Raw genomic sequence first — 25585 nt, 5'->3', positions numbered from 1 at the left:
TCAGTTTCTTAAAGTGCTATTGACCTTGAAATGTAATCTGATTCGACCCGTGTTCTCATTGTAAGTCGCCCCTGATAAGAGCATACAGGGTAAAGAGCTGAATGGGTAATGCACCTTCTCATTTTGTGGCGATGTAATTTTGGTGTCCTTTTGATAGCTTGTACCTCATGGGGAGATATTTATCTTTTGCTAGAAGCTGTGCCATAGGGGGGATACAATATGGCCTCAGTGAAAATAAATTCCCTGAAATGTGATCAACAATTTATAAACATGAGAATATACAAGCAGATTGCAATGGCGATGTCTTTGAGTTTTACTAAGCTGAGTTGCCTGATTCACTTTGTAGCAAATGTATTATGTATACAATAAATAAACCGGTACAGCTGTCTTTTACAACTCCGAGTCTGAAATAAAGAGATGAAATTACCACTACTGCTACTACGATGACTACTACTACTACAACTGCTACAAATGACATTACTGCTGCTCGTACATCGTATCTCCGTCAATGCTACTACTGTACTAGTGGTTGCCCTGCCCACTGCTTTTTCACTACTTACTTCCTGTTATTGGTATTACTTCTAATGTATGGAATGTTCCAACAATTATTCAGTGGTTTTTTTATTACTCAGAAATACCTTTAAAAACATGACTAATCTGGCCTGTAAAGTGGCCCGGTGGCGTCATCTGGTTGTCTCCGACACCAGAAAAATTACATATTCGCTTTTTAAGCAATGGCTTAAAAGGCTTGTATTGGAAAAAATAGTCCACTTCTGACAGACATTAGGCAGTACAGGACTTGTAACTCACATTCATCATGCTGATTTAACTTGCAAATTCACAGAGCCCCTTGAGACTACGCACCTTCACATACCATCCCATATAATTTAAACAAGTCCCACTGTTTCTTCTCCCTCATATCTCTGAATCATCTTTTATTCAGTTTATCCAGACAGCCGTACATTATTCAAATCTCCTGCACATTTGTTTGCATTTCATCTACGCCGACAAAATCTAGGTGAAAAAGCGCTGACTTGAGCTGTTTGACTTTGTAACTCTATTCTGAATACAAAGCCAGTGCATTGTGTACAGAAACAGAACCAAAATGTCCGTCTTGCTGCTGACTATAAATGGCATCACAGCTGGTCTTTGCCAAACCAGCCTAATGCTCCCCTGCCTGTGTGTCCATCAAAAGCCTGCTTTAGTTTCCTCTGCCTTCCCTGTCTGGTACACTTTTACAGGAGTCCCACTGCTTCTTATAGAGAGGTGGAGCTGCGCTGTATGCTAAGCTAGTGTCACATAGAGAACCACCAGCCATTAAAAAGCCTTGTAACTTTTCTGGTGAGAGGCATTAGTTTTTTGTTCTGCTTTGTACCGTATTACTTTTTCGAACTTAATAACATTCATGCTTAATGTGAGCAGAGTCACCACACACCTCTCCACAGATCTGACCTGTAACATCACCTGGTTGTGTCACCTGCTATCTCCATGGAGACTGATACGTTTAATAGCCATACTGTAGATCATTCCAGGCAAACCAATACTGTAATATTTGCATTTTGTAAACAGGTGGTGGACACTCCAGTAGAAAAGTGACATAGTTCAACCTCAATAGTTATAATATAGTCACAGCAGTTCATTAAAACAAGAAAAACAGTTTTGTCACGCAAACATTTCCTGATCCATGTTAATGTTGTTGTAATAATGTTGTTTCCTCATCACAAACAGACCCAGACTTGTGTTTTGTTTCATTCACACGTTTCACACAAACCCTGTATATTTAGGCTGAGTTCTTCTCTCAATCAGAAAACACTCCGTTCCACATTGTGATGTCATGTATTAATACAGGAAGTGCTCCACTGTGTTTTTAAACTCCACACACCTTCACTAGAATCATTTGGATAAATTCAGCTCTGGAATTTCCAATCTTGACTAACTAAAGATAAAAGGAGCTGTTCACTTAAAAACTTCAGCTTCATGACGTCACAACGTGGAACAGAGCATTTTGAGCTGTGGAGATGTAGACAGACTAATAAATAATAAATAATAAAACGTGTGAATGAAACAAAACAAAACTCCATGTATGTTTTTGAGGAGGTAACATCATTATAACACCATGGACTAAAGCTCACAAGAGTCAGTTTTGTGTCATATAGGAAATGAAGTGTTTTGGACAATCAATTTTGCATATAATTCCTAATTTGGACAATTTTTCAGGACTTTTTAAATGATGTAGTAGCGTTTCAAATATGATGTAGTATTGAGTGAACTTGAATAGCCATTTGTTTGTAAGATAGTCTACATGAGCATGTTTGAAGTATCTAATGCATGCACATCATACATTATCACAGTCGTGTACAGAGAAGAAAAAGCAGCAGGAAGTCCATTGTCCTGAGGGAAATATTATTCAGTCTGTGTTCTCCAGTTTTAAATAATAAACACTTCAGAAGCATGATTTGAATACCACATGAGAAACGTGCCCGAGACGCCGCTACAGCTGCAGTGTTTACATTAAGCACAAGGAGAATAGTGGTGGATTATGTGTGTGATAAATAGCTGTTAATCCAAAAACGTGTGAACGCACTTTGTCTTGCTGTCCATTGATACATGTGCCTCTGCATTATCCACGAGGATGACAAAGTGGAGACAACAGTGTGCAAGTGCTTACAAATTACAGATATTATTCCAGAGTCGCCCATGGGTGTCTGTGAAGGGACACTGTGCGACACATGAAATTAATAAAAGTAGAGATGCACACTATGTCACCAACTTGGCAGCAGGAGTTTTGCAAGACACTTAATTATTTAACAGTTTACTGTGTGTACTTTAATTGTGTTGGCCAACCCATAGACTTCATGTAGCCCCTCTAACTCTGCCAGAAGGATGTGGGTTAAATTCCCTCTTTATGTTCCCGTTTCTTCATCCATGTGCATATTACATTCAGTTGTAATAAATATCTCTGAGTATACGGTTTCCTCTTAGATATATGAGGTCCGTCTCTGCATTGTCACTTTGGCATCTCATCAACACTTAGGGCAGAAGCACAAACACATCCTCAGCTTCACCACAGACCAAGTTATGACTCAAACAAAGTTAAAGTTGTGGCAGGTTGGTAAACAACATTGTACATGATTATTTTAATAAAGCAGCAGCAGTATAAATACACTTAATCCTTTGTGCACACCCAAAGTCACCCAGAACAGGCATAATTTGCTAAATAAAGTCTGTCTAGCTTCAACATAGTTAACCTCACAAGTGTACAAGCTTTAGAAGGCTACATACTACTGGAGATGTATAGATGATCAGGCAGCACTGGACACACTCACTGGACACACACTCACTGGACACACACTCACTGGACACACTCACTGGACACACTCACTGGACACACACTCACTGGACACACTCACTGGACACACTCACTGGACACACACTCACTGGACACACTCACTGGACACACTCACTGGACACACTCACTGGACACACACTCACTGGACATACTCACTGGAGACACACTCACTGGACACACTCACTGGACACATTCACTGGACACACACTCACTGGACACACTCACTGGACACACTCACTGGACACACACTCACTGGACACACTCACCGGACACACTCACCGGACACACACTCACCGGACACACTCACTGGACACACTCACTGGACACACTCACTGGACACACACTCACTGGACACACTCACTGGACACACTCACTGGACACACACTCACTGGACACACTCACTGGACACACTCACTGGACACACTCACTGGACACACTCACTGGACACACACTCACTGGACATACTCACTGGAGACACACTCACTGGACACACACTCACTGGACACACTCACTGGACACACACTCACTGGACACACTCACTGGACACACTCACTGGACACACACTCACTGGACATACTCACTGGAGACACACTCACTGGACACACACTCACTGGACATACTCACTGGACACACACTCACTGGACATACTCACTGGAGACACACTCACTGGACATACTCACTGGAGACACACTCACTGGACACACACACTGGACACACTCACTGGACACACTCACTGGACACTGTTCTGTTCAGACAGTCAAACAGGTGATAGACACAGGGTGCAGGAGGCTCATGGCTGTGCTCTCTGTCCGGGCAGCATAGCGCACATCCAGGTGGTTGCCTATAGAATCTTAGCCTGTTCTAGAGGTAACATTTGTGGGTGCTGCTGATGTTGCACTATAGCTGACCTTGGAGGGCAGTGGGTTAGGCGAGCTGTGAATCGCAACGACAACGTGACTTGACCTGATTAGACTTGGACAATGAGTTCAACGTAAAGAAAACATTTACTTCGCGGGAAGTTCTTTTCTGGGAAGTAGCCCTCAAATGTAAAGCGTATGTAGGTTTAGTATTAAGTGGCACTTTGACACAGAATATCTGTGTGTAATGCAGCGGCACACACTCACGGTGTCCCTTTTTGCGGGAAACAGAGATGACAAACAAACGCTTAGGGAGGATAAAGACGTCTTACCTTCTGAAAGCAGACGCACGGCGTGCACAAAGGACGGGTCCAGCGTGTCTTTCTCCGCTATCAGCTCTGGTAAATATTTCTCTGGATGCATGTTTGTCATAGAGCAGCGTTCACCGGCAGAGCAGGTGAGACAGCACCTCGTGTTGGAAAGCAGCGCTTCTTTGGGGAGTGAGTCAGGCTTTCGAAGTCTTTGTGCGTAAGGTCCTTTCCAAACTAATCGTGCAGTTTGGGGGTGTAGGTGGTTCAGGGGTGTGCGCCCGTCTTTGCCATTGCCGCTCAGTGCGCTGGGCTCCTCGTCAAACACTCTGTGGGCATGCACTGATCTGCAGCGCGCAGTTTCCCGCCCCTCTCACCCTCATTGGTCACTGTAAAACTGGCACCGGGAAAACAGAGAATTTTCAGGAGCATATTTATGAAAAAGGTTCACAAGTTTGCAGTCATATTGGTCAGTGGTCTGTGAGATTAGAGCTCACTGGGATGAAACCACTACAACAAACATTCACACACTCGCCTATTAGTCAATATAACCTCATAAACATAAGCTAAATTATTATAATTCACTGTATACAAGTCACTGTGATTGCAACATTTATGAACGACGTCTCACTCCAAATAGAAAGACTCTCGGTCTGGTGCTCTCCATGGTACTGAAAGGTTTACGCTTGACACAGTGTGATTTCTCTGGAGGTAAAGTCTGGGGCAGGATCTCATTCAGTGCAGCCAGAAGGAAATAAACTGGAATGTGTTCATTTTCACTGCAGCCAGGCATTTCAAATGGGGTTGCTCAAGAAGACAATGTATCTTAACAATGGTATGGTCAGTGTATCTGTAAACCATTTACTGTATATGCAAAAATACAATGTGAAAGCAGATAACCTTTCTCCCCTGCAACCTCAGTGTATGCAGCCTTATAAAGCCTAATGGGTTTTCTTTAGTCCGTATTACACCACGTTGAGCTTGACTTACTCATTATGAGTTTGAGCTGACAGGGATATAGTGAATGACCAGCGCCTGCTCTACTTGACCTTTAGAAGACTGTGGCTCTGCTCAGAATCACAAGGACTGTAGCCCACTACAAAATGATTTAACTATTTCAAAATGGCATGCCCCTGCTGCTAAGACTACTAACTAAGACTTTATGAACACAAGATTGTTTTGCTCAGTTAAAAGGTGGGCTATAGATAGCTGATGTGTTGAATTATGAGAGAAAAATTTAACCAATATGATCAGATGTCAAGACCTGTTGACCTGGAATCTGCTGCTGCTGGTGAAAACCTGACCAGTCCTTGTGCTCTTCTCGTTTATGACTGGTGTTTTCAGAGGATGTGGTTTTACATCCCCCTGGTGGTTAATATGCAACATTGCGTCGAACCAAACACGCTGTCACGTGATCATGGCGTAAAACGAGTCCACGCGGTTGAGCATTTACTATTTAATAATCTGTAGTTCTGCTGATGAGGTCTGCGTATTGCGCTGCTTAAAAACATTGCCTTTTGGTGAGTGATTTGACTATAACTAGGGCTGTTTTTCTCTCAGATATTTTGCTTTCTGTCCCACAGTAGAATCTAGTTCACGTGCATAGACTTGTAATTAAAGTGTTGTGAAATCGCTGAGGTGAGGGCGGAAGTAAACACATGAATCTTGAAAAAAACAGGTCAGTATCAAGACATGTCCAATGTTCAGTGTTTGGTCTGAGGGTCAGCTGCAAGTCAAGTTGAAGTGGCTCTAGCAACAGAGTAGAGAGCGTTTACTCAATATATAGTAAAAATCTAACCACAGAAAGATGCACCATCTCCTCAAATGTTTTCTTTTTATTGTGATGCAGGACGATGCCAGCTGTGTTAGTGGTGCACGGTGGCGCATGGGCCATACCTGAGGACCTGGCCTCCGCCTCTGTCAGTGGAGTTAAAGCTGCAGCGTGTGAGGGCTTTTCTGTGCTGAAGAAAGGAGGAAGTGCTCTTGATGCTGTAGAGGCAGCAGTGAGATCTCTGGAAGACAACGACGTGTTTAATGCAGGTACATAATAATACACAGGCACCTTGTCATTTGTATGCTGATATATCATCAATTAATGCTTATTTCAGATATATCTTATTAATCTCAGTGTGTGTTGGCAGTCCTTGATTATGCTGCTTAAAGATAAGCTCTAAAGCGTGAATCACAGTATATTATAGTGCAGTGTCTCCCCCTAGTGTTTGATCTGTAGACTTGCACTTTGTAATTGCTTGAATGAAGATCGGGCCCTGTTCAGAGGCCTCTTAATCTTCATTATTGACTCTAATTCAGCAGGTGTTTGCTCAAAACCCCCTTAACTGTGTGTACATGTTTACTGATGTTATACTCGATAGAAAACTGAATTACAGCCTTGCCTGAAAAGTTAATTTAGTGGCTCGTTCTGACAATTTAATTACAGGGCACGGAGCAGTACTTAATAGTGAAGGAGAGGTGGAGCTTGATGCCATTATAATGGATGGGAAGACACTTGGAAGTGGTGCAGTCTCTTCAGTGAAAAACATTAGCAACCCAGTGTCACTTGCACGTGCTGTAATGGAAAAGGTTTGAGGTTGAAAAAAGGTTGACATTGATATTGAACTTGAAAATGTATGTTTTAAGCTTTATTTTTGCTCTCTGCAGACAGATCATATGATGTTGACAAGCAGAGGGGCAAATCTGTTTGCTGAGAGCATTGGAATGGCCACAATTTGTACAGAGGAACTAGTGTCTGAGTTTGAAAGAAAAGAATGGGAGAAACACAAGAATTATGCGACTGGGATTAAGGAGGATTTCAATGCAAAATGGTATATACGAATAACACACCTGCATTATTTCTCACATAAATAATCAATTGCATGTTTTTTTTTTTCCTTTTAGGGCCCATGATACTGTCGGAGCAGTGGCTGTGGACTCTACTGGAAATGTTGCCTGTGCCACATCTACTGGAGGCATCAGAAATAAAATGGTTGGCAGAGTGGGAGACTCCCCATTGATTGGTTAGTATAAAAACAAATAATAACTTCATACATCGTTGTTATGTTATGATAAATACAATCCAACATTAGCAATTCTTTAAAGTATTTATTTGATTTTCTTTCTGGAATTTAGGCTGTGGGGGATATGCAGACAATTATAGTGGTGCTGTGTCATGCACTGGCCATGGAGAGAATATTCTCAAAGTTACTTTAGCCAGAACTATTATTTCACATATGGAACAAGGTAAGAATAGCAATATATAGCAATATCAGAGTGAGACATAGGTGCTACTTGATTTGTTTCTCCAAAGGAAAACCTGCAGCAGAGGCCTCAGAGTTAGCCCTGAAGTACATGGGAGATCGGGTCCATGGAGCTGGTGGTGCCATCGTGGTCACTCCATCAGGGCAGTGGGCTGCTACATTCACCACAGAGAGGATGGCCTGGGCAGCTGTAGAGAATGATACATTATGGTACGGTCTAAATCCTCAAGAAAAATTTCAAGCACCTTTAACTTGAGAGATTTTTACATATTTGAATTTTGTAAAATTAAACTGTAATGTTTTTTGCTTAATAGCTCAAATATTTTAACAGTTTCAAGATTATATTGACTACATAGGCCATATGTATATTTTTCCAATAAGTGCATGTCCTTACACTGTAATAAACAATAAGACCCACCTGTTGAATGACTATGGTTTGTGAATGCGTCATTGATGATGCAGATTAACAGCCACATTTCTTTGAACTAGCCTCAGAGCAGCTGTGGCTACAACCACTGCCAGTGTGGGCTGAGAAGTGAATGCATAACTCATAATGAGACGCTTTGAGCATCTTGGAAAGTGATAAAAATCAAGGGATCATTATTAGGATATTTGGTTCTACTGTTGTGGTAAAGAAGGAGTTGAGTCGAAAGGCAAAGCCGTCGATTTACCGGTCAATCTACGTTCCTACCCTCACGTATGGTCATGGACAAGATCTCAGATACAAGCGGCCAAAATGGGTTTCCTCCGCAGGGTGGCTGGCTTAGAGAGGGTGAGGAGCTTGGTCACACGGGAGGAGCTCGGCGTAGAGCCGCTGCTCCTACACGTTGAGAGGAGCCAGTTGAGGTGGCTCAGGGATCTGCTCAGGATACCTCCTGGACGTCTCCCTAGGGAGGTGTCCCAGTGGGAGGAGGCCCCGGTGAAGACCCAGTACATGCTGGAGGGATTATGTCTCTCGGCTGTCCTGGGAACGCCTCGGAGTCCCATCGGAGGAGCTGGATGACGTGTCTGGGGTGAGGGAACACTGGGAGTCCCTGCTTAGACTGCTGCACCCGCGACTTGGCTCTGGATAAGCGTTGAAAATGGAAGGATAGATGGGTTCTACAACCCAAGTAGGATATGAAAGAAAAAAGGGGCTAGTTGTTGAATGTGGTGGGACATGGAGGGATGGGCTCAGAGATAATCAGAAGACTTTTTTATTGCCATAAAAGTCTTCTGATAATAATTACATGTTGACAGCAATCTCAGTTTTTGTATCACACAGAGAGATTGGAAGAGCAATAAGTGCCAGCATTTTACCCTGAAAGCTAGGACATCCATAGAGTTTTGATTTATCTGTTTGAAAAAATAACAAAAAACAACAACAACAAAAAAACAACAACATCACATTATCTATAAATTTCACTTTTTATACAATTCATGTGGCATCAGTAGAAAGTGGGACATTATTTAAATATGTGGAGAATATTTTGTTTCTCGTTCGGTATGTTACTTAAGCAATAAAAAGGACCTAATTTTATATGAAATGATATAGGAGTAAGCCTGGGCTGCCTGGTGTAAACACAAACCACGTGACGGCCGCTCTTTGCAGCAGTAGGACGAATGACGGCTGAGTTTGAGGAAGTTAACTTGGATCTGCAGCAGCTGTGTTAGTATGTAATCTTACACGAGTTGGATGCACCACTTGAGGGTTACAGAGGTGAGATGGCTTTGTAAATATGATATCACCTTTAAATATATGCATAAATATTGCAAACTATGAAATTATTCAAAACGGTTAAACGTACATAGAGGCATCGTAGCTACAAACAAACTTGCTAGCTCGGGCCTTGACTGAAATGCTAACGCGATTTAGCTTTCTGGCAAGTTAGCATTTGGCGTTTGAAATATGTATGCTTACACTTTCTGCTAATGTATTGGTGTTTTGGATTGGATCTAGGTTTGACCATTACCCATATACAGAGGAGAGTATGCATTATGCGTGGATATTGTTTTAACTTCATTCATACCTCGGCGTTAGCATGTTGAGCTTAATCTTGTTCTCCAGCGGATGATGTTAGCCCCATGCTATGATGCTAGCTAGCTAACAGATGGAAATCGTAACCCAAACATAACATGCACAAACTCCTTTAACCTGCACACCTCTCCCTATGAAACCAGCCATTTTGACATTTTTGTTGCCGGCGATTTCTTGCACCATATTATGGAAATTAAACATTACTTGTTTCAACTATTTCGTCCTTTCATGTGTACATAGCCACCGCCAATACACAGGTAATCTGCTTTACTGTAGCCGCTTCATGTTATTTCATTGGCAACATCAAGCCCTCTTTAACATGATATGATACCTTTTTGAACACGCATGTTGTCATCAGGAGATTTTTGGACGTTTTGTTGATGGAAAAATTCTCAAACTATGTTGTAGTTTTGCAGCATATGTGCGATATGGTTTGTAAACAAAGCTGATATTTCAAACACTGGATGATGGTTAACACCAATATTCTCTGAGAATGATGCAATGTTTTTGTAATATCATTGATTACGTCGCTATACAGCCTTCTTGATCTATTTTTATGCTTTATCTAAAACAGGAAGGTAGCAGCATTCATGGATATTGTGGACACTTTTAACCATCTAATACCGAGTGACCAGTTGGATGACTCGCTGATAGTTGGTCAGAATCTGGAATGTGAAGCCAATAATGAATTTTGTCCAGGAATTCCACTTGAAGATTCACTGAAAAACATGCTTAGTGATAAAGATCCTATGTTTGGGTCTGCAAGTTCACAATTTAATCTATTGGACAGCGAAGATCCTGCTTTTCAAATTGCTGGTATGTTTACATACATATTGCTCACCTTTTAGATTTAAAACTTTTAAATTAGTATTTAAAAGTATTTAATTATAAGTAGGCTCTGTTTCATTTCACTTTTCAATGTTCAGCAGGTCTTGATGGTGGTACCATGTCTTCAGGGCTTAGCAGTGAAGTAACAGTTGCAGAAACTCCACCTGTCAAACGGCCTGTTGGCCGGCCCAGGAAACGTCCTTGTCATGTAGAAAATGGTAAGATATTTTGCTTGTTTATTTTAGTAAAACTATTAGTTTAATGTACCTTGTGTATTACAACATTATTTATTTTTTCTATTTAGAATGTGCAGCCAACAATGCCTCACAACCAAATCAGACGGATGTCGCTACTGTACGCAGAAGGCCAGGCAGGCCTAGAAAGCAGCCCATTGCCTTGGATAACTCATTTACGATTGACAAAGGAGTGACAGGTGTCAAGTTAAAACAAGAACTAATTAATGGTGGACGCATCAACATAAATGATTGTGAAGGTGCATTATGGCTACAACCCAATGTTATTTTGAGAAAACTGACCGTAACTATTGGCGGATTTAGGATTGAGCTACTTCCAGGACCTGGATATACTCAGACTGTGCATGACAGCTTTGAGGATAGCATGGCTTACAGTGGGGACATCGGATTTACAGTGTTGCAGGATGCTACTCTTGATATACAATCACATTTAACAGACAATATACAAGCAATAGACATTGTAAAAAGTTGTGTGGATGATGCAGCTCTTGGGCTGGGCCCCTATGTAAATCCTAATGAAGTGCAAACTGCCAATGGGACATTACAAGGCACTCAGTGTGAAGCAGATGCCAAACTGGACAATCATGCTGGAAAGCAAACAAACGACAATGAGCAAAAAGAGACTGCTGAACCACAACAAAAGGTTAATGACAAAACGAGTAACAACATTGAGAAAAGTCCAGACAAACCACACCCATATCCGCTCAAGTTACACAAGCCAAAGCAAGACCTTGCTTCCATTAAGAATAAAAAAATGGTTTCAGGTCTGCAACACACCATCACCAAGAAACCCAAGCCATTGCAAAACACACAACCAAAACTCTTAAACAGAGATGAAAAACATGTCACAAACATTGTTAAAGACAAAAAGGGTATTGTGTCTTTAAAAAGGCCCATTGAAAATGCTCAAAGTGGTCATCACAATAAGGTCCAAAAGACTCAAGTAATGGCAGACGTTAAAGTCAAGCCAAAGCTGCCCACTTCACCAATGGCTTTAGTGAAAAAGAACTCAGTCTCTGGCCATCGAGAACAACATGGACCCAGCAAACCAACCCCTCCACAGAACAAAGTTGAGAGCATGCATCCAACTCACAGTCGCCCTGGCCAATCTGTAAAGTCACCTGAGGCGTCTGGACCTGAAAAGCTTAAAGTAAAAAAGCCAGAGAAGCTAGTTCATAAACAGAGAAGTAGGACCATCTCAATAGAGGAGCCGGAGCTGTTCATCCCAGATAATGCACCTGTGAAAAAAGAAAGTTCTGAGGAGCCACCTGTCGCCAACAGTGAGGCACAATGGGATGGGTGCAATTCTTGTGGACTGTGCAAGAAGCCGCATAACAACATGTAAGTGGTCGTCTAATACTTTTATAGTGGTAGCATTGTACAGTACTGTGCAGGTTGTTAAGAGTATGAATCAGGGAAAGGAATTTATGTACTAAACACAAATGAACAAGAGTTAATGATCTAAAGTAGAACTATTTCAGGAGTAGCTATTTTTATGAGACCTGCAGTCACAAAGCCAGTATCTCATAGATATACAGAGTCTCCTGCACCCATTTTTTCTACTGTTCAGTAAATGGTTTGCATCATTCTATGAAAAATATTAAAAGAAAAAAACATAATTTATCTTGTTTTCTGAAGGTTTATGGTGGGGTGTGGTCGCTGTGACGATTGGTTCCATGGCGACTGTGTGGGTCTGGATTTGATAAAAGTTCGAGAGATGGAGGAGGAAGACCAGATGTATGTGTGCCTGAAGTGCTGTGAAGAAGAGAGCAAGAAAGCAGAGCCTGAGCCTCCAGGTGCACTCAAACCTGAAGTTAAAAATGAAGTCCAGGATCCTAAGATGTCCCCCACCAAACCTAGAGCTGGGCCCTCCCAGAGTGTCCCATCAGGGGGGATCCCTGCTGTAAGAAAGGTGAGAACAACTAGTGTCTTTTTTGAAATGTCAAGTCCTCACCACTTTGCTGTTTATAATTCATTATTACATTTTTGTCATTTGTCTTCTACAGCTAATTGCTCCTCTGATTTTATAATAGCCAGTGTTTCCATTGCAGGGTTTGTTGTCTTTTGTTTTTACCTGGCCTGTTGTAGGACATTTCCACATGGGGGTGGTTGACATGGTGTGTTTTCACCAAATGTGCACTTTCAGAATCGATTGAAAACAGTTTTATCTACCTGGCACTGTTTTTGCTCACACATCTGCCCCCACCCCCTTCCTGTTCTATCATTGACATCAATATGACAGAATTGACTTTTTCTATCTGTTTGAACAGGAGCCTGATCGCCGGCAGTCCATAGACCACAAACCTGGTATGGATTAGAATTCTGCTTACACTTAAATAAATCTTGACTTGTCTGAGTATATGTTGACTTTCTGTCCTCGCAGCCATTTATTCAAAACAAGATGTCAAAAGCAAACCTTCCTCATCCTCGAAGAAGCCTGTGTCTGTGGAACAAATCAGGCGAAGTGTGCGCGATTCCTTAAAAGAAATTCTCACACAGAGGTAAGACTCAAAAGTTCATCAGTAACACATTCACCTAACTATAAGCCTTCCATTTTATCTTGTGTTATGGAATACCATCAACTACTGTGATTCTGCCAATGTTTTAGGTTGAAAGAGTCCAACTTAAACGTCAGTGTGGAGAAGGCGCATGAAATTGCCAAGAAAACGGAACGCGAGTTGTTTCACTTGTACAAAGACACTGACAGCAAATACAAAAATAAGTACAGAAGTCTAACGTTCAACCTTAAGGATACTAAAAACAATGTAGGTTGACCTTCAATGTTATTAAATATTAAAAGTTGACATTTAGTTATGTTTTCTTTTTGTTATTCCTGTCAGGTTCTGTTCAAGAAAGTTCTCAAGGGTGAAATTTCTCCTAGCAACCTCATTCGAATGAGTCCTGAAGAATTAGCCTCAAAGGAGTTGGCTGCTTGGCGACAAAGAGAAAATCGACATGTAAGTAATACTTTTTCACACTTATTCTTTAAGTGACCTTTTAGTTCAACTCTAAAAGTATTCTATTTGTCATTTTTTACAGACAATTGAAATGATTGAGAAGGAGCAAAGGGAGGCAGAGAGGCGGCCGATCACAAAGATCACGCACAAAGGTGAAATTGAAATCGAGAGCCTTGAACCAGTGAAGGCACCCGAGACGGTTGAGGTGAGAGAGAGGTCAAATAATCAACATCATATTTACCTCACAAATGTACGAGTGTGAAGTTTGATTACTTTTTGTTTTTTAACAGCCTGTGCTGCCTCCCAAAGCCCCGCCTGTGCCCTTACCAGAGCCAGTAGTAACACCAGAAAAGAAAGAAGAGATTGGCCCACTTGAGAAGGATACCACAGCACAACACAAGTCACACTTATTTGACCTGCACTGCAAAATCTGCACTGGTACCACTTTGCTTCACTGTTTCTGTTTGTCACCATTCAAAAACGCACATTAAATTTGGTTTTATATTTCACAAGGTCGTATGGCACCCCCGGTGGAAGAGGCTCCAACTAAAGTGGTCAAAGTCGCTACTACGGTTATTAGGAGACAGTCCACTAAAGCAGAAGAAACTAAGAATACCACCACCCCACCTCCTATTGACGATGACCTGCACCTTAGTGTGCTGGAGGAGAGTCTTCAGAATGCAAAGTCGGGCTACAGCACAAAGTAAATACTAATTTTACAAAGAGGCTCAGTGTGTTTATTTTGAACAAGGTAACTTTTCAAATCTTGATTGTCTTACAGGCTGGACACTTCTGCAACAAAGGATGAAACTGGTACTTTCCTGGCTGGCTTAAAGTCCTTGTGGCGTGGATTTCTTCATATGGCCTCTGTAGCTAAACTTGTAACCAAGGCCTTTCCAGTTTCTGGCATTTTAGACCATTTGACTGAAGTGAGTTGTGCATTCAGTTTGTGTTACGATTTATAATAATGTGCATGTTTGAGCTGTATTGTCCTTTCTTTGCAGGATCTACCCGATAGTATTCAAATTGGTGGGAGGATTGGTCCACAGATCGTGTGGGATTATTTGGAGAAGATTCGGGCAACTGGAACCAAAGTAAGAGTCTAGCAATGATGATCCCTCACAGATTAAAATGGAATTTTGAAGGAATTGGGGAGTATTTTCTTTAGTGAAATTAAGGAAAATATAGCTAGTTCTAGTAGAAAAAGATGTGTAGACCATAAAGCCCTGTAGGTTAATAGTTCTAAATAACAGTTTCTTTGCCTTTATCCTCTTTTGACGTTTATATGCTTTTTGTAGGAGGTGTGCTTGATCCGATTCTCTCCTGAGACTGAAGAAGATGAGATCTCCTACACTTTGCTCTATGCCTACTTTAGCAGCCGTAAACGCTTTGGTGTGGTGTCAAACAACTTAAAACAAGTGAAGGATATGTACATCATTCCTTTGGGTGCTACTGAAAAAGTGCCACATCAGCTCGTACCATTTGACGGACCAGGTAATTATAAACAATCCTTTTATTATGTTTGATATTTGAAACCTTTTACTCACCATCATTGTTCCATAGGCTTGGAGAACAACCGTCCAAATCTTCTTCTTGGACTCATAATACGCCAGAGACCAAAGAGAGATTATATTTCTGTGGAAAGTGAAACAAGGCCTGCTCCAGAAGTTAAGCACAGTACAGTGTCATTAAAAGAAACCAAATCATCACAAGAGGAGGATGAGCAGTTGTACCTCTCCAGTTTGACCCGCCCACTCAGAAAAGAGAAGGACAAACCACTTGACACTACTGAAAATGCAGAAGAGGAAGATGAGCCATTGGCATTTGAAGACCCTCCTGCTTCAGAGGAGGGGAACAATCAGGGAGCCAAAAAGCCACGCTTTCTACCAGGTGTTCTGCTTGGCTGGGGTGGGATACTGCCTCCACTGCCAGATGTTTTTGGGAAATCTTCACCATCAGCAGCTGCAGATGATTCAAAGAAGACACCCACCCAGGCTGCAAAAACAGAGACATCAGCATCTGGAAACTCCCTCAAAAGTCCCACATCTGTTACGCCACGTGATCGCTTCCTCATCAAGAAGAAAGATGTGAAAACTGCTAAAGTTGAGCCCGAGCCGCCCAAACCCACTGATGCAGCCAAAAGTGTCCCATCAACAGATACAACGGTGGCCGTTATTCAGAATTCAACCATCACTTTGAAAGATAAGCCTCCAGACGTGTCCACTGAAGTGTTCCTGGCCAGATTGTCCACAGAGCAAAGCAGTGTGGCCAAAGGGGATGCTGCTGTTGTTGTGAATGAGGTTAATAAAACTACAAATGCAGAATCGCAAAATCCCACAACTACAGCAGATGGCGCTAAACCGCTTAGTGGTATATTGAAAAAATCTTCAGCATATTCTACTAGTGCAAATGAAGGTACAAATGAGGTGCTACCAACTGAAAAAGCTGACAATGCTCAAAGTCATAAAACTGTTTGTGATGTGGTTGAAAGTGACCCGGTAATGTCAGTTGTTTCCCCAACACCAGTGAAAGTACACGAGCAAACTACAACACACACAAGTGGTAAAGATTCTGTTTCAAAGGACGATATTGATTATCTAAATCCATTTATAGTACAGAAACTAGTGACAGAAATACCACTGCTCGAACCGGACTCCAGAGTAACAGAGCCTGTTGACCACCACACCAGTGATGCAACTCTCCCAGAGGAGCCTCCAGTTTCAGGCAGCTACGATTACCCATTAGCCACAGCGGGTTTGTCCACTGCAGAATCCCAAGAGCGCAACTCCAGTGCAACGCTGTCTTCAGAGGACTCGTCCGGACAGTCCAAGGAGTACAAACGCATTGAAGTCCGCTACACCGACCATGATCGGCGCCATCACAGGGACTCGCATCACGGGAAGAAGAGTCGACATCACGACCGGGAACGGGAGAAGTACGATCGTAACCACGACGACAAGTACAGGGACCGGAGCCGTCACCATGGACACTCGGACGATCGGCATAGTGAGAAGAGGAAAGACAGGCACCACAGTGAAGACTACAGACACAAGGACAAGGACAAGCACAGGCACAGACGGGACTCTGATTATGAAAATGGTCGACGAAGTTCAAGGGACAGCTACTCTTAATTATTTTGTGTTTTTAAAATGACTGAAATGCTTTGCTCAGAGATGGCTCAACATTTTATTTGGTGATTTACCTTTTAAAAAGTTTTTTGTAATTGGCAGTACAGCCAAAATGAGATATTACTTCAAACATTTTCAGAAATGCCCTTTTAAGATCCCAAATGTTCAGTTTTGAAAGAAATGGTCAGGTTTTTAACATTTCTATTGTATATAGGTTCATACTGAGCTGTTGTGCAAAAAACTATACATCACTTCCAGACTGATGGCAACATGTGGACCACTTTATTCATACTCAGTTATCTGGCATTAATGTTACAACACTTAAAGCTTTGCTTTGATTCAGATTTTGTTTTAAATATTTTTAAATATCTTTATAAAGACATGTACATTTTGGCTTGTAAAATACATGAGGAATGAAGTGTCCTTTGCACTGTCTGTCTATGTACAGTTCGTAATAAAGCTAATCCTTTTTTATTGTCAGGCATAAAAATATTTCACAAATATTAGATCATTGTATTTTGTTAAACATAGGTTATTTAATTTATCCCCAAAGTTTATTTTTTGTAACTAAGAAAAACGATTCACATAAAAATGTCATATTTCACTCAACTTAACTGCAGCCAACACATTTTCTTTATTGACAATAAACTCTAATGGTGCCAGCTTTATTAGCATTGTGGTAATAGTTATCTACAACTGTTTGTTGCCGTCATAAACATTAAAACCCTCACTATTTGGAAGAAACTGCAGTGGCTTGATGTCATTATACAAGTAAACATTCCTGAGATAACCTTCATAGCCTTTTTCAAATAACCCAGATGTCAAGATGGATATATTTCTGTTTAGTTCAAAGCCCCCAAAGTAAATTTTTCCTCCATAGTTTAATGCTACATATCGCTCAAAAGGATCAATATTTGTATGGATAACTCTCTTATTATTTAAGAAGACCTGGATGACTGTACTATTCAATGATACAGAGATGTTGTGCCACTTATTACAACACAGGGTTGTATTTTTAAAACTTAGTGGTTTAGGAAGTCTTTCTCCTAAATTTACTGCAATTTTGATCTGCCCTTTCTCAAGCCCAATTGCGAGATAGTCTTCATCATCATGCTCTGCTTTCCCCATCCACATAACTAAGCTATCATTACTACTGGAAAGAAAGCTGAAAGAAACCTTTGTGTTTTTTAGATCCCTAGTGTTATATCTTGAGTCAATGTATTTTATATACGATTTTCCCATGAAACGAAACGTATCCGTTGATATTTCAGTATCACAAAATCTTCCAGTCCATCCTAAAGGACATAAACAGCTATATGAGGTGACATTATAGGGAGAACAGAATGAACCTTGTTTGCAGTTATTATTCACACAACCAACAGACTGGTTGCAAACAGACCCAGTCCAGGCAGGCGGGCACACACACATGAAAGAGTCTGTGCTGATTGGCCTGCATTGCCCCTGGTTTTGGCACACTTTGAACCCACACGCTGTGCCATCCCAGTCCCCCACATTGGCCCCGCTCACTGCCCCTCTCTCTGATAAGTCCAAGTCCACACCGTTCACGATAAGCTCCCTCAAACCTCCCGTGAACCCCATTGGAGCTCCCTCAGTTGCATCAGGAGTGACAGAGCTTAAACTAGAGACGCCTCCGACAAAGATGTCTGTTGCCACGTCGAGGGTGGTCATGCGTTGCGTCGTGGTGTTGTGTGTGATCTCCTTGTGATCCAGACTGAGGAAGCCCCGAGGACCCACCCTGCCCGCCTTCACCCTGTGCCAGGCTCTCCCGCTGGGGTCCACTCGGCCAGCGGACCGAAGGACGTGGGTGCCATGTCCCAGATTGAATCTCAGCTGGACGTGGCCTGATGTCAGCGACAGACAGAGGAAGTCTCCTGTAAACAGACAACAGAATGGGTTAGGGTAAACAGAAAATGGTGATTATTGCAGGGTTATTGATAGCGTGTGTTTTAGTCTTATATAAAATATTTCACAGCAGATTTACCAGGCTCACATCAATAAATATTGTGATTTGTTAAGAAGAGATTTTTATAGTTGGATATGTCTTTATATTTTTACACTTTTATGTATAAAAAAAATCCAGGCTGTTATTTAGGCATTATTGAATGGATCAGGGGATGTCCCAACAATAGCCTGGAGAATTGTCCCAAATAATCATAAGCTTTATCTCAAAAGTAATTCTACCTCTATATCCTCAATATTATCACACTGTGTTCTGATACAGACTTGAAATTAATGTTCCAAGCCTTATTAAAGGTGGCTCTGTAAAATGTATCTCTCTGAATGACTCACTGTATTGCCCACAAGTGTCATAACGTGGTCCTTGGTGAAAAAACTTTTTGACACTCCTTGTACAAATAAATAGGCAATGGCAAATGCTACAGAGTCACTGAAACAACAAAAATAAAATTATATATTTATTTAAAATCTGAAATCAGACTGCTTCTAAATTTGCACAACAATTCTGTAAAGGAACTCTAATCCAAACCTGCTCTGGTATTGAGATGCTGTGCTGTGTAGACAAGGATGCCATCCGGTGTTAGAGGCTGGAACTGCAGCTCCAGTACAGTGCTGTGTCTCAAATTCAGAGGGGCAAAAGACATCCAGGAGGAGTGGTTCCCGCTGAAGAATGGATCCGTGATGGTCACAGCTGTTTAGGACACAGCAACACAGCTGGTTAATAATTAAACAGTGAGATTAGTGTTTAACACCTACTTATGGACACAGTGAATGTTTCAGGCTGCAGTGACCTTTGTCGCAGTACAGCCCGGCAGTCCCCAGGGGGCAGTGGCAGGTATATCCATTTGGGAGAGCGATGCAGGTGGAGCCGTGGGCACAGAGGGGAGGTGGGCTATGCTCCGCATCACACACTGATACGGTCTCTGAACACAGCGCCCCCTTCCATCCAACTTGGCACTGACAACTAGAGCACAACATTTTTAAAAGATTTCAAATGACATTTAATTATTCTCTGGCATTTCATGGAAGCAATAATAAAGATAAATTTGGCTTAAATACCACATCTCTTAACACAAATTTGTAGTCCTACCAGTGATAACTCTAATACTCTAATACTAAAGCCAGGGAGACACTGTGCATAAATATTTCTTCTATATTAAATACAAGTCTGATGAACCACAAGACACACGACTATGTTCATGACTCTAAAGGTGCACAATTTAACTTTTCTGATGGAGGGTCCGTCACCTGCTTGTCTCCAGGCATCAAGACATTATTACTTTGCTTGGAATGTTTCACAGTATGGCATAATCTATATCCAAGGACATAAAAAGACCCAGCTATAGGTCAGATTGTTTGAAAGGCAAGCTTACAATAAGAATGTATATTTTTTTGAGCAACAAAAGCATGTAAATGAATAAATGTAATATATAACGTTCAATGCAATACTGTGGAACACCTGAGAAGTCAATAACATCTCTGTGTGGTTGAGCAGGTGAAAAATTCCACAGTGCAGGTGTAAGTAATGACGTCAACAATGTAGCTGCATGTGTTATTCATGAGAGAGGTTAAACAGGCATAAAATGAATCATGACTTACTACACAGATGAGCCTGAGTCCACACACGTTCCTCCATTTTTACAGAGCACATGAGCACAAGGCGTGACCCCACACTGACCCACACTGCGGCCAAACCAGCCCTGTCCCTCAGGCTGTCCCAGCACTTGGAATTTTCTGTCTCTTCCAGTGCGAAACTGCACATCAAAAATGCACCCTTTGAAAAGAAAGAAAAAACAGAAATGGCATGTTAGTGAGAGGAATATCTCACACTTCACTGATGTAGGATTAACGAGACAAAGGAACAATCCACTTTTCATTGTTCGAAAAATATCAAAGGTGCTTTCAAGATTATAATTAACAATCAGATTAAGGACAAAACTTTGATTGTGTTTGGAGTTAATCCCCTTTATGCTGCTTCATTTATCAAATAACTTTTTAGATTTTAATTTGATATTGCCCCAAAAGTTTTAAAATACACAAATATGGCATATCTCATATTAAAAAAAAAAAAAAAAAGTGTTGTTTTAACTGTCAATTTTCCACCTTTTAACATACCAAGTTGGAGGACAGAAAGTTCACTTGTCACCACTGACAGGTGTCATTATGAACTAGGGGTCGTGTTTCTCAAGATGTTGATAATCAGATGATATTGTGGCAATATAACGCACAACAGTGTTATGAGGATTTAAGGCTTAAGGGCATTGCACAAATATACTGATCTGAAAGATTAAACTTTAAGGTTATTTTATTTTAATCTCCAAAACAATAATGGTGATTTGATATAGGTAGCACATCTATAATAAACATAATAATCTACGTCATTCACTTCAACAATGTTTCTGGGTCTATTCCTGCTTCCATCACAATGTTTATTTTTTAAAAGACAATATTTGCTCTGACCAGGAGAGGCTTTCTATTAATATTAAGTCCAAACACAGGGTACAGAGCGCTGGACAGGAGCACACATCTCTGCTGCATTAGTCATGGGCATAAACAGGATGCAGGGGAAATGTCATGTTCACTCATGAATATTCACCACATGATGCCGTCTGCTTAGCACACTCCAGCGATGGTGCAGTACAGAACATAAAGGGTTCAAAAAAAGCTACACTGACTCATAAGGTATAGACGACTATTTTGGTGGGTTATTTTTGTTAAGCTGCACTCTTACTGACTCTTGTGTGGGAACTAAGAAAGCTGTGAAGTTGAGACTAGACATTTTATATTTGGGGTGAAGTTTTAGTTTTTGCAGTATCAGTACAGGGTTGGAGAATAGTGAGAAGACAATGATAGACAGAAAGGTGAAGTTCAAAACAAGAAATCATTTCAAATAAGCTTGACGCAATCAACAACTTTTATTTTACGGAGACTGTTTCAACAGTAACATTCCAAGTCGAATTAATGACAGAGTGAAATATCTTCACATGCATTATTTTAATGATGGTAATTAAGGTTTATGGTTAATAAAAATGAAATTTGGTGTTACATAAAATAAGAATCTTAATCATCAAAACTTAATATAAATTGAAATGTGTGTGGAATCAATTATAATAGTAGTTTTAATTATTTATTATGTATAAAGAAAACTTTGTACTATTGAGGCTTCTCTATCCTATTTTGTTTGTATTGAAACCGAATATCTGGGGGTGCCCTGTTCAAATGCAGAAAATACAAACAAAACAAATTAGTACATAAATCCAAAAAACATTAAAACAGCAGGAGCAGGTGTGAGTATAAAAGTTTACCATCAGATTATTAAAGTGTGTTTGTGGCACCAAAGTATCCAATTGTGCTTGTCCTTGAAATGTATTCCATTTTTTGGAAGCACAATGTATTATTATTTATATATTTATCTTTATTTTTACAGGGGTACCCAATGAGAGCACACTTCAGTTCTCTTTTTTATGGGTGCTCTGTTCAAAATACAATACACGCAGAGAAAAACAAAACAAACAAGTCCATATAAAACATTAAAAACAGGAGCAGGTGTGTATAAAAGTTTGTTACCAGATTATTAAATTGCAACTGTGGCACCAAAGTAGCCAGTTTTGAGACTTCCACTATCAATGTTCAACGAGCAAGTGAGATACAGGCAGTCTATCAAGTAGTCCCTTGCACACATTTACTTTTAACAGCTAGCGATGACTAATATGCACTATTAGTCATTCCAAACTATATTCTAATATTATTCATGTAGAAAAATATACTTTAAAGAAGGTACTAACTGCTAACACATAACATATTTAGAGCACTATGTTGCCTTTTATTGTTTTGAAAATGCTATACTCGCTGAAAACAATGTATCTACATGTTTAAGAAGTTTCAGTTTCACATTCTGAGACTCTCCTCCCTTTGCTCCCCACGTTAAGTCACTCCCCCTTCAGAGCACCATCAACACAATCAGTGCATGTAATGAAACTACTGCACATGGCGTCAGGTTTGTGAAGTTGTAGTGCATTGTTTTGTTTCATGCTTTTGTACATTTATGGTCGTGTGGGAGCGTGGGTGACGTAGGCTTGTGGGTTGAGTATTGGACAGAATAACACTGTTAACTGAAAGGAGGATTCAAATAGGGCCTGGGAAAGACTGCGAGATTGCTCAAACATGCATGTATGATGTAAAAAGGCAAGATTTTGATGATGGAACAACATTGTAACGTGCTCGAAAGCTCCAAAAAGTCAATTTTGCACCCCTTTCACATCAAACATTTTCAGCTGAACTTTGCATGCCTTTTTTGTTGCGCAGCTGTCTCATCCCCGCTCTGTCTCCGCTCCCCTGTCTCCACAGCTTCAGTGATACTTGCCTCCCCTCGGCCTGCCCCCTGCTCTGCCATCTTTCCACAGGGGCCAGTGTATCTGTTGATAACTGGGAGTGAAGTGCATTATCAGTGTGCTCACCGCCAGCCATCATGATTAGGGTTCCAGGAAGGTCACCTAGATCTGATTAGACACTCGTGAGTTCTCATTACATCCAAACTGAAAGGTTATGCTCGCACCCGTGTCGCTTGGTCACCAACAGGGGCCACGGCACTCGCAAATGGCACTTTAGTATGTGGGTAATTTGATTTCAGAGCCTCTATTTGGTAAGCTCTGCCTTGGCCAAACAAACAGAATCATTCTTAAACATGGACAGCACTTAGTCACCTTCAGTGGATTTCCCATGACATTTTATAAAGTCAGAGTGCTACTGAATACAGTTATGATGATATTCATAGCCATTTCCCATTATTACGGTTATGGAAATCTTGCCCTCCCAGCTCTGTGCATTAGCGACCACAATAAAAACTGTGGAGAAATCGTTGCTACATGGAGGTCACTTTAGAAAAAGCTCAAGTGATGCTGATGAAGACTACTTGTATGGAACGACTAGCTCAAGTGAATTATTGTATCAGGGATGGATTTTGCACATGACTCTACCAGAATATGACGTGATTATAGCAAAGTCACAAATACAACCCCGTAATACATGTAGGAGTATAGTAAGCCTGTGTACTTGATGTGCTGGTTTAGTCCTAGAATTACAGAATAAAAAAACAAAAAAATACAATAAATATTTGATGTACAGGGTGTTCATAAGGTCTCTTTTCAATTAAAATTTTTATTACAAAGGCAATTGATAAGATATATTAATTAGATGTGTTCTATTGTACTCGGTGGTAATAAAAGTTTTTAATCACATTGCATTTGTGTATTTCAGGCATCCTGTTGATTAAAGAGGTATACTTTTGAATGAAGGATACTCCTCAAGAGAACGTACAATGTGTATCATGGGTTTTATGGGTCTGTGTTAAAGACACTGTATCGAACAAAGATACGGGACATTACTGAACTAAAGTAAAAGATACAGATGTGATTGAACCATCGATGAGGCTCTGCTACAGCGAACAGGGCAAGAAACCCAGTACCTTCTTGATGTGCTTCGTGCGAGTAATGGTGCCCATATAAAGGTGTATTGAGTTTAAAAAATATTTGGAAACCACTTTATGGACACCTTGTATATTTCTTAAAACATGGTCCAAAAATATAGCACACGTTTATGTAAATTAATTGTATATAAAGTCAACAAGGGTCAAACGTCCTGCTTAAAATGATGAGCATTGACAGGTACAATAAATACAAAATTCTATCTTCAATGTGGCACCTGTTGGTTGGATATTAGTTAGCATTACATATGATTAAATAGCAAAATGCATGAAAAAATGTTCCTTGACTTCCGTGATCATTCTTCTTCAGAGGAAAGTGATTATCAAAAAAAAAAAAAAAAAAAGTAGGTGTGAAGCTCGTCTAGATGCTACCCGATAGTCTCCTCGAGAAGTCTGAACTGTAACACATATGCCAGCGTTTGTTTCAGCCTTACTGATGTGAGTTCCGGCTTTGACAATTTGATTAATGTCTCTCCCGCTCTTCACTCCCATCTGTCCAATGAAATAAAGCCTAAAACATTTAAGGGAGAACGCTAGCTTACAACCAAGAAATAGTTTAAGAATTGCCGGTGCCAGAATCCAGTGCATCACGAATAGTTTCATCTCATATCACGTAACATCATAATTTGCACAGCGCTAAACTAGCCAAATCAATACGCCAATCATCAGTGCACACTGAACCCCATAATGAAAAAAGCCAAAAGGAATGAAGATACAATCGACCTCAAAGCTATTTCTGCTCCCCACCTCTCCCAGACCGGTGTCTCTCTTTCATTACCCCTCTCTCTTTCTAGTGCTTACACAGAGACAAAGATCCCAAGAGAAACTCCAAGCTCCACTGCTCCTATACTCCAACAAAAAGCCCTGTCTGTGCAGTAATGAAGCTGTAGCAGGTCTTACCTTGAAAGCCATGACGGAACCTGGAGCCGAGCGGCAGCAGTTCAGGGGTGTACTCATTATACCCGCCCACAAAGAGCTGATGGAAAACACTCAGTCCCACCAGGGGGCCCCGCGATGAGCCAGTCCGGTTGCGTTGTCCGTCAACCTGAGGAATCATGTCGATACTCATGCACTATTTATCCCATAGGCGTCAATGTGGGAGTGAGAGTTATGGCTTATTCAGAGATATATTATTGCTAGCGAGTCACAGAATATATAGTACGGCACATGTAAA

At 40.9% G+C, this 25585-nt stretch overlaps 4 protein-coding genes across 5 annotated transcripts in view; 2 read left to right on the top strand and 2 right to left on the bottom strand.

Moving 5' to 3' along the window:
* Positions 1-4827, bottom strand: part of khdrbs2 (KH domain containing, RNA binding, signal transduction associated 2) — a 75262-nt gene extending 70435 nt beyond the window's left edge. Inside the window, exon 1 of the mRNA XM_033979686.2 lies at positions 4539-4827. Coding sequence (XP_033835577.1) covers positions 4539-4638 — 100 coding nt within the window. The 5' untranslated portion in view covers positions 4639-4827. The remainder of the gene's footprint in view (positions 1-4538) is intronic.
* A 1160-nt stretch (positions 4828-5987) lies between these two features.
* Positions 5988-8173, top strand: si:dkey-103j14.5 (isoaspartyl peptidase/L-asparaginase). Of its 2 annotated transcripts, none has more exons than XM_033979783.2 (7): positions 5988-6034; positions 6364-6554; positions 6952-7094; positions 7173-7336; positions 7410-7528; positions 7641-7751; positions 7819-8173. In XM_033979783.2, the coding sequence occupies exons 2-7, from the start codon at positions 6368-6370 to the stop codon at positions 8022-8024; spliced, it is 930 nt and encodes a 309-aa protein (XP_033835674.1). In that variant the 5' UTR covers positions 5988-6034; positions 6364-6367; the 3' UTR covers positions 8025-8173. The 2 variants fall into 2 exon arrangements, with proteins under 2 accessions (XP_033835674.1, XP_055083009.1); XM_055227034.1 differs by lacking the exon at positions 5988-6034 and adding an exon at positions 6206-6274.
* Positions 8174-9405: 1232 nt separating this feature from the next.
* On the top strand, positions 9406-17620 carry phf3 (PHD finger protein 3). The gene is made up of 16 exons (XM_055227032.1): positions 9406-9468; positions 10358-10601; positions 10715-10831; positions 10918-12208; positions 12506-12779; positions 13138-13174; positions 13251-13368; positions 13476-13632; positions 13708-13824; positions 13907-14029; positions 14115-14262; positions 14338-14527; positions 14606-14753; positions 14829-14918; positions 15123-15318; positions 15388-17620. Exons 2-16 carry the CDS (start codon positions 10376-10378, stop codon positions 16953-16955), a joined length of 4800 nt encoding a protein of 1599 aa, XP_055083007.1. The 5' UTR covers positions 9406-9468; positions 10358-10375; the 3' UTR covers positions 16956-17620.
* A 22-nt stretch (positions 17621-17642) lies between these two features.
* Positions 17643-25585, bottom strand: part of eys (eyes shut homolog) — a 139806-nt gene continuing 131863 nt past the window's right edge. Inside the window, exons 46-50 of the mRNA XM_033979314.2 lie at positions 25312-25456; positions 20529-20703; positions 19721-19893; positions 19459-19620; positions 17643-18844 (exon numbers count right to left, since the gene is read on the bottom strand). Of these exons, the coding sequence (XP_033835205.1) occupies positions 17643-18844; positions 19459-19620; positions 19721-19893; positions 20529-20703; positions 25312-25456 (1857 nt within the window). The remainder of the gene's footprint in view (positions 18845-19458; positions 19621-19720; positions 19894-20528; positions 20704-25311; positions 25457-25585) is intronic.

This window comes from Periophthalmus magnuspinnatus, chromosome 15 (assembly GCF_009829125.3).
Source record: "Periophthalmus magnuspinnatus isolate fPerMag1 chromosome 15, fPerMag1.2.pri, whole genome shotgun sequence".
Lineage (NCBI taxonomy): Eukaryota > Metazoa > Chordata > Actinopteri > Gobiiformes > Gobiidae > Periophthalmus > Periophthalmus magnuspinnatus.
This window is presented reverse-complemented; position numbering and strand designations above follow the sequence as displayed.